Source organism: Grus americana, chromosome 2, assembly GCF_028858705.1.
Source record: "Grus americana isolate bGruAme1 chromosome 2, bGruAme1.mat, whole genome shotgun sequence".
In the NCBI taxonomy this organism is placed as follows: Eukaryota; Metazoa; Chordata; class Aves; order Gruiformes; family Gruidae; genus Grus; species Grus americana.
The window spans coordinates 96,405,438-96,414,627 of NC_072853.1; the positions used below are offsets into that span (position 1 = coordinate 96,405,438).

At 45.6% G+C, this 9,190-nt stretch overlaps 1 protein-coding gene across 1 annotated transcript; it reads right to left on the bottom strand.

Annotated features, from left to right (window-relative positions):
- Positions 1 to 405: 405 nt before the first annotated feature.
- On the bottom strand, positions 406 to 5,976 carry GCM2 (glial cells missing transcription factor 2). The gene is made up of 5 exons (XM_054817838.1): positions 5,935 to 5,976; positions 4,356 to 4,608; positions 3,843 to 3,955; positions 1,507 to 1,632; positions 406 to 1,287 (listed from the first exon to the last, which is right to left on the bottom strand). Exons 1-5 carry the CDS (start codon positions 5,974 to 5,976, stop codon positions 406 to 408), a joined length of 1,416 nt encoding a protein of 471 aa, XP_054673813.1.
- Between the last annotated feature and the right edge of the window lie 3,214 nt (positions 5,977 to 9,190).

Here is a 9,190-nt window from a genome sequence, read left to right on the forward strand (position 1 = left end):
CTTCATCTTTTTTTCCATCACCTGGTAAGCATTTTCTTTTTCACAGATGGAGTGTTTTCTCTCAAAGCTCGAGGTGTCTGGCAGGAGTTGTGACTATAAGCAGATAGCATCCCCCATCAAAGGAGGCCGTTGACTTCAAGTAGTTCCATCCCTCCACTTTGCCTTCTCCCAGGCGTGTTTGGGGCTCAGCTCCTTGTGCCGTTTTAGAGATTAAGTGGGCCTGGTTTGAAATTGTGTGAAATATGCTTCACTCAGCACAGCTCCAGAAAGGCACCTGCGGGGGATAAGCTGTCCTGGTGTACTGCTTCCTCACCTCAAATCCCAAACCATGGATTAGCATGCACATGGTCAGCAGGAGAATGTATTTTCCCATTTGCATATATTTGGAATTTAGGCAACATTTAGTCAATATTCAGCACTCTCAAACCTTAAGGTCTGTCCTTCATGCTCAGCATAGCTGTTCCCCAGCAGCGGCCCATACCGATAGGTCTCCACACTCTCGGCTGGTTCGGACTTTGTGGGGACCGGGTCATGCTGGTAGAGCAATGCCGACTTGATCATCCCAAAGTCTTCCTGAATCTTCATCCCTGAATAGATAGCACCCGAGACATTTTCTGCCATGTGGGTATAGCTCTGAAGATTTTTCATATCGCAGAGGTTGTCACTGTATTTCAGCGCAGACGGCTTGTAGGCCTGGTAGGACACCTTGGTGGTGGTTGTGATGACGGTTTGCAGTGGCGGGGCTATGGGAGAGGGACTGGGACCATACCTGCAGGGGTAGTCCCCACCGTAGTAAGGGTGGTTAGTGCTTGTTTGCATCTGTCCGTAGTCACTCCGGTCTCCACCACCAGTTTTCCCCCAAGCTGGTTTCAGTCCGTAATGTCTGCCAGGGTTATCGAAGCTCTTATCATGGGTGGTCACAGCACTGTAGTGAGATCCATTCAAACCCAGGGGGTCGGCATCGATGGCAGGACTTGTCAGATCTTTGTAAAACGTTGGGTAAGGACTCGAACTTATAAAGGTAGGAACTCCAAACTCATAGCTGCATGGCCTGGGCATGTAGATCCTTGGATTGGGGCACTTTGGGTATGGTGATAGCTGGTCCTCTTGGAAGCTGGCTGAGTCGTAAGATGCTTTGCAGAGCTCAGTGTTTTGCAGCGAAGGGTAAGACTGAGCTGGAATCGAGAAACTGGTGTCTGAGAGGATACCAACTCTTTCTGGGCCATCTATGCAGGGCAGATTCTGCAGGTTATTGACATAGCCACTGCCGTCATGGTGCCTTCCTGCCTGCAAGTAGATATTTGAGATTTGGAAATGGATGCTGCCCATACACATATATACATCTCAATACTTGTGCTATTGCTCATTTCAGCCCCAAATGAACAAATATAATGTGATGTAAAGCTTTGTTTTGCTCTGGGATCCCCAGTTCGTGCTTATGACACCTTTTTGACTAAAAATCTTCACTTACAACACCTTTTTAATTGACTAATGACTTTGACTTACCTCTGAGTTTAAAGGTCTCTTTTTCTGGGAGTGGTGAGAAGAGGACATTTGCTTCTTAATTGCACTTCGTCTTGCCTCTGCCTCCAATTTACTCTCTGGCCTGGGGTGGTCATGGACTCCTTTTGCCTAAATTATAATGAGCAAAGAATTAGATGTGAACTGGAAGGGGGTAAAAGAAGAGAAAATGCAGTAAGTAGAATGAGAGGTAGCCACAGCGTGGTCTGTGATTTGGCACAGGAGAACAGGGAGGAGAAACTAAACAAAAAGGGGGGATTACATTTTAAAAAATTAAAATAAATCATGATTTTCAGGTAGGTAGAAGTAATAAGTGAGGGAGAAGTCAGTGAGGAATAAATCAACATGAAATTTCAAGTTGTAGCTTTCTAAATTTCCTTTTTTCTGGCAGGTTTTTAAATCCTTTTAAAATTCAAAGGTTATTTTCACATAAAATGGAATTTTCACATTTGAACTTATCCAGTTTAAGTGAGACTCCTTTCCCCATTTATTCAATAGAAAATAAATATTGGGTGTTTGGTGAGATTCAGTTTTCAGACACGCCAGTGTGCAGGACAACCTTTTTATTCATATTTGTGTACTGTAATCATGAGAATTTTAGCCATCTATAATGATGCTAATTGGGGAGGTCGCAGGTGACTGGAAGTTAGCAAATGTGATACCCATCTACAAGAAGGGTCAGAAGCAGGACCCAGGGAACTACAGGCCTGTCAGTCTGACCTCGGTGCCAGGGACGATTATGGAGCAGATCACCTTGAGTGCCACCACACAGCATGTACAGGACAACCAAGTCATCAGGCTCAGTCAGCATGGGTTTGTGAAAAGCAAGTCCTGCTTGACTAACCCGATTTCCTTCTATGACAAGGTGACCTGCTTAGTGAGTGAGGGAAAGGCTATGGATATTGTCTACCTGGACTTTAGTAAAGCCTTTGACACCAGTTCCCATGCCATTCTTCTGGAGGAAAATGGCTGCTCATGGCTTGGATGGGTGTGCTTTTTGTTGAGTTAAAAACTGGCTGGATGGCCGAGCCCAAAGAGTTGTGGTGAATGGAGTTAAATCCAGTTGGCAGCCAGTCACAAGTGGTGTTCCCCAGGACTCAGTACTGAGGCCAGTTCTCTTTAATGTCTTTATCAATGATCTGGACGAGGGGATTGAGTGCACCCTCAGTCAGTTTGCAAATGACACCAAGTTGTGCAGAAGTGTTGATCTGCTTGAGGGCAGGAAGGCTCTACAGAGGGTCTGGACAGGCTGGATCAATGGGCGGAGGCCAACTGTATGAGGTTCAACAAGGCCAAGTATCAAATCCCGCACTTGGGTCACAACAGCCCCATGCAATGCTACAGGAAGAGTGGCTGGAGAGCTGCCTGGAGGAAAAGGACCTGGGGGTGTTGGTCAACAGCTGGCTGAACATGAGCCAGCAGCGTGCCCAGGTGGCCAAGAAGGCCAACAGCATCCTGGCTTGTATCAGAAATGGTGTGGCCAGCAGGACTAGGGGAGTGATCATGCCCCTGTACTCAGCACTGGTGAGGCCGCACTTTGAGTGCTGTGTTCAGTTTTGGGCCCCTTGTGCAAGAGGGACATTGAGGTGCTGGAGCATGTCCAGAGAAGGGCAACGAAGCTGGTGAAGGGTCTAGAGCACAAGTCTTGTGAGGAGCAGCTGAGGGAACTGGGCTTGTTTAGCCTGGAGAAAAGGAGGCTGAGGGGAGACCCTATTGCTCTCTACAGCTCCCTGAAAGGAGGTTGTAGCCAGGTGGGTGTTGGTCTCTTCTCCCAAGTAAGAAGTGATAGGACAAGAGGAGACTGCCTCAAGTTGTGCCAGGGGAGGTTTAGTTTGGATATTAGGAAAAATTTCTTCACTGAAAGGGTTGTGGACCAGGCTGCCCAGGGAAGTGGTTGAGTCCCCATCCCTGGAAGTTTTTAAAAGACGCGTAGATTTGGCACTTAGGGACATGGTTTAGTGGTTGGACTTGGCAGCGCTAGGCTAATGGTTGGACTTGATGATCTTAAAGATCTTTTCCAACCTAAAGGATTCTATGTTATAGTTAAAATTGAATACAGTTAACCCTCAAGTGCTGCTTTTTAAAAGGCAGCCAAATGTTATTGTTTTAATTGTTCTTGCCATGTTTGTACTACAGAGGAATTCAGTCATGAACCAGGAATCCACCTCGCTCACCATGCTCAGCGTTACACAAAAAAAGAGAAGACAAAAAAAGGTGGGGGAAAAAATATCTCTCACTCTAGAGAGATATAATTTTTATAAATACATATAATTTTTATATTTATGTGTGTGTGTGTGTGCATGTGTATCTGTGCTTTTTACCTGGAAAAATATTGCTTTGCCATCGAGCCTCCAGAAGTTAGTGACTGGGTAGCCACTGTGTCCTCGGCAAGGAATCAGCTCAAGGGTTGAGTTACAGTTCGGGCAGGCTTTCTCTGCAAATAGAGATAAAGAAACTACTGAAGACACTGGTTAAGGGTGAGGGTGTTGTCTGAGAATAAACAGAGCTCAAGAGCAATATGATCAGCCTTCACTGAAATTCAGATGAAAATATGATGTTCAAGGAAATACAACATAGACTAACCATAACCAAATGGTATGAACTAGAGCTGCACACTTGATATAAATGCTATTGAGTTAAAGGATTTTAGATCCATTTCCCCTTAAGTATTTACAGACAGACATTGACGAAATTTGGGAATAAACACGTTCATCACACTCTTTGCAATTACGCCTTAGTCTGCATGCAAGCAAGGGCGATCCCAGTTTAGAAATCAAGCCCAAGAGAAAAATGAGGTCCCTTGGGCATCCCGACTCTCCTCGGGCACCCCTCACTTTGCTGCTTCTGCCGAGCCTTGTCGCATATAGCGGGGCGAAGCTGCAGCCTGGCTCCGCCGGGCAGAGCGCAGCTCCTGGCGCACACCACCACCCCCAGGCAGGACTTCTTGAGGATCTGGCAGTTGTGGTTGTTGGTGTTGCGCATAGCCCAGCCGCTGAGGTGTCTCTGAGCATTCTTCTCCTCGCTGGAGTAGATGAACCGCACGTAGCCGTCGGGCCATTCCTGGAAGGCATCGAAGTGCTTGTGCTCCTGCGGCAGGGCAAGCGGGGTTGGGAGAGAAGGGCAGCAAGGAAAAGAGCAAGAGAATATTAGCAGGATTTTGCAACCTGATGGTTTTGTCCTGTTACAAAATGCATAATGGAAAAAAGGGCTTTTTCAATGGCCACCCAAACAACAGGAAGAAAAATACTGAAAGAATAGCTTATTCAGAAATGCTTTATAAAAGGGGAAAAACAGTCTGAGCTTCTATGTCTCAAAAGAATATCAGAATCCTTTCCCTCTTTTGCATCATGAGCCATAACAACATGGTCTGTTGTCACAGATGCCCCTCTGCAGTGAGGTTACCGAGCCGTAGGATATCAGCCTTGTTACCAGAACTGACTGACTGGTCTACCACTGACACACCCAAATGGAACAGAAGCCATCCTGCTCATGCATGCTCTTAAATTCTCCTCGTTGCTGGACCATGCACTTGCAGGCTGGAAACTAGAAGTTTTAGCTAAGGAATGGTTTCTTAAAATGCATCTAATATGAATTTAATAAGGCTTCTGACAAAAAATAGAAATTAAAAAAAATGCCATAGCAAGTATACTTCCAATATACATATAGTGGTCCAAAGAAAGAACATTTCAATTTGAGGTTTCACTAGCTTTCTGGAGTTCCTTACCAAAATATAATTACCAGGGCAATGAAAGAACAGCTAAGATTTTTAAACTTCAAATATTTACAGTGCAAATAAAGAGTTCATACAACACTCATTTAACATACATATATACCACATGCGAACAATCCCAGTGAACACAGCTAAACTACTAGCACTTACAGCATTAAGCCATTCTGTAATTGCATAGGCTCTGTAAAATTAAACGAACTCTACGATGAAAAAAGTTGTGAATTAAAAATGCATTTGGAGCTCACAACTAGGAAAAAGTGGCGTGGTCATTGAGAATAAAAAAATCACATCGACAAACAGATGAATTATTTAGATAGTTTGAATTATAGTAACAGAAAATAATCAATCCAGTAGTCAAGCTTCTTTTCAACATTTCTTTAAATGGGGAATGAGGGAGAAGGAAGATGACCAAGCAGTGGAGCTGAAGATTATTTTAGGAGTTCATACACAGCTTGCCATAGCTGTGTATCAAATCCATATTTTTATTACAAGTAATTTTGTAGGGACTACTGCAACCCATCAAGACCCATATAATTATATTTGAAAAGGTGCAGGAGAAGTAAACCAGCCATAAACCCAAGCTTTGCTTAGAGGGAAGGTTTTTCCCCTCGTACTCCAGCCACTCGGCCCCACGTTATAGCCGGCTGGGGATTTTCTACCGCGCCCCCCGCCCTGCCCGGTACCTGCGGCAGCTTGGGGTCGTTGATGTCCCAGGTGAGCTTCATGCTGGGGGGCAGTGGCGGGCGGCGATTCCCGCTTTTTTATGCGGTCGGGGGCGTTCCCGGGGTGGGGGCCCCCAGCCGGCCCCGCAGGCGGGGCAGTAACGCCGCCGCCCCCGCACCTGGGCGGGCGGGCTCTGCTCCCCCCCTCCCGAAGCGGGCTCCGCCGGCGTTACCTGGAGGTGTGTGTCTTGCTCGAATCCCACCCCCTCAGCACCGGGGGGGCCGTGACCTCTGCAAATTTGAGCAGGGTCTGGAAGTCTAATCCGGCAGTAGCAGGGCTCTGCCGCTGGCTCCCGCGGGTGCGGGACGGGTGCCCGTCTCCAGGCGCAGCTCTGCCCGGCCGGGGTACCCCCAAATGTCTCTTTGCGAGCGCGGCTCGGAGCTGCCCGCAGCTTGAAAAGCCCCGGGCGGGGGGAAGTCAGAGGGACCGTGCAAGTAACCTGCTCCTCCTTAAGTATGAGTACGCCCGCTCTTTGGGTTTAGATGCAAACGAATTGTGTTACTGAGCGCGTTCTCCCTTCGCACTCTGCTCTGTGACACAAGGTTTAAGACGCAAAAGCAGAGTTAGTGCTGTCTTACTGATCAGCATGTTTTCACTTATTAGGAAGTTACAGATAATATTTTTTTTACCTTCTTTTAGGAAAAGATAGCCGATGGAACTTTTGGGTGAAAAACGCTGGCTTCTAGCTCTTAGAAACAACAACAAAAATATAAGTATGTATGATATTATAGAAACTGAATCGTTAAATAGCTAGTGTTGCTATAAACCTTTAAATGATCCCACCTGTTCTGAGTTATTTTCACAGTCGCTTCCATCCCCTCTAGTCTCCTCTAAAAAAATTACTGAGCTTCACGTTTTGCAAAGTAAAAACTAGCCTGTAGCAGAAAACACCGACTGTATCAACAGGGCAGCTCTCGGTGGGGCGCTGGGCTCCCCTTTTGTACCCCTCTGCTCGGAGAGGTGTCAAACACCATCACCTGGGTGCAGAGGGGCCCTTCCCAGCCGCCGCCCGCCGCACAGGTGCGGCTTTTTAGTGCGAAACCCAGCTCCCCCCAGCCCCCCCCCCTTCCCCAGAGCCGGGGACAGAGCTAGGTCTGAGGAAAGGAGAGCGCTGGGAGCCGTGGGAAGCGCTAGCGAGCGTCTTCTCTTCAGCTCAAACGCGGTTTTATCCAGTAGTAGCCGGCCGCGGTCGTGCGAGGGTCGTGGGGAGGGGGTGCAGTAGCCCCAGCGCTTCCCCCGCCAGCTCCTGGGTCGCCGCGGACCCGCTGCCCGGAGCTCCCGCGCCATGGCCCAGGTAAGCGCTGCTCCCTGCGGCGGGGAACCGGCAGCGGGGGGGGGGGGGGGGGGGACGGAACACGCGCAACGTGATTTTTCTCCCCATGGGGACACCCGTGGGGGTGCCACGATGGCTTGTCGTGGTCGTAGCTTCCATAAACCTGTGGTTTTGAAGCGTGAAGTGATTTTGGAACTTTTCTTAGGAAATATGGAAGTAAAACCAGCCCTTTAGAAGAGATGGGGCAAGTAAATGGTCTTCATATTTTGGGCAGAAAAAGGGGTTTGTGGTTTTGTTTTTGGTTTGTGGGGTTTTTTTCCCCCCCTCCTCTCTGTTTTTCTCTCCCTTTTTCTTTTTAAAGGAAGAAAAAAGTGAAGAATGGAGTAAAGAGATGAATGGTAACATGGCAGCCAGACCAGAAAACTATGTAAATATTTTTTAAATGTATCCTTAGCTTTATCTTAGAAATAGTGTTATATACGTATTTAAAGGTGCTTTCTTAAATGGGTATGACATGACCTAGAATTTTTAGTAATTTAATGTAATGTGGGAAGTGCAGTAGACCCCTTAATTTTTTTCGTAATAAGTGAGAAGAAATGCTTGTAATAGTTGTGGGATATGGCAAGAATTACAAACTGAGTGTACTAAAGGAGTTGCTTATTTCCTTATTCAGTATCTTTTAAGATTACTCAGTTCCAAAAGTCCTGTCTTTTTTGGTGATTAACACTGATGTTTCACCTTCAGATGTAATAGTAAAATGAAAGTAGAGAAACAAGTAAAGTAAAAACAAATAAACAAAAAGCCCACAACTTTTAAAATAGCATTACAAGAATTTTCTCATAAGTGCTGCGCTAATTCAAATGCCTGCTTATTTTACTTGCTGGTTGTTTGCTGCTTCTCCCTCTGCAGCTCGAATTGCTTCTCATTGATGCTTTTAAGGGGAAGGGATTTCAGAAAATAAGCGAACTGCTTCAAGAGAGAGAAATAGAACCTCCCCAGAAATACAGCGAATCTCTCTTTAACCAGCTAGACAAAGCACTGAGAAAGGCGAGTACCATAAATAATCTTAACTATTCTAATGCTCCGCTCTATGGGTGTCAGACTAATGAAGCACAGTGCTCTGTGTTTCTGTAGGAGCTGGACAAGAATGAATTCCAGAACGTTTCGCTGCTGCTGAAATGTATTCAGCTCTATTTCAAAAGTGATCTTCAGGAAGGGAGGAGTTTGTTTATTGAGCAAGGACTGGTAGAAAAGATGAGTATAATACTGTGTACAAGTTACTAATGTGATTTAAGGTTGCTTGCATCAGGAAAAGAATTCCAAAGAAGTGAGAACCAGAGGATGGCTTGTTGGCCATGCAGAAATGAAATAATTTTTTAATATATTGCATGAGCTGAGTGGGGAAAAAAATGCTTACATTCATTGCATTACTTTCAGTACAGCAGCTAACATCATGGCTCCACTTATTACCTGACTTAATGGGTTTGCGTGGGTTTTTTTTAAGCTGAAAATGGAAGGAGAGGAGGAGTTTTGATGAGTCCCATTTGTGAAGTGATATAGAATTTCTAAATGCACTTTAAGTGCTCCAGCAAAATACAATTTTAGTAATAGAATTGGTGACCAGCTTGTGCTTTTATAATTTTAAAAATTGACATATCTGTTATGAAGATCTCTTTTTCTTTTTTTTTTTTTTTTGATACATAGTAAACCAGGTGCATTTTATCTCCTGGCACAATACTGATTTCAGCTGGTAATACTTGTAGTAGCAGAAGTGCACTTGTGCTGAAGATGAGTAATACCTGGATCTAGTGTGGCTAGGAGGCAACACTTAATACTGGCTCTCTGTTAGCAGAGTTATACCAAAGAGTCTCTAGTCCAAAATGTTGTAATCCTGCCTTGTAATTATGCATTTCAGGGATACAGTTGCTCAAAATTCCCATATG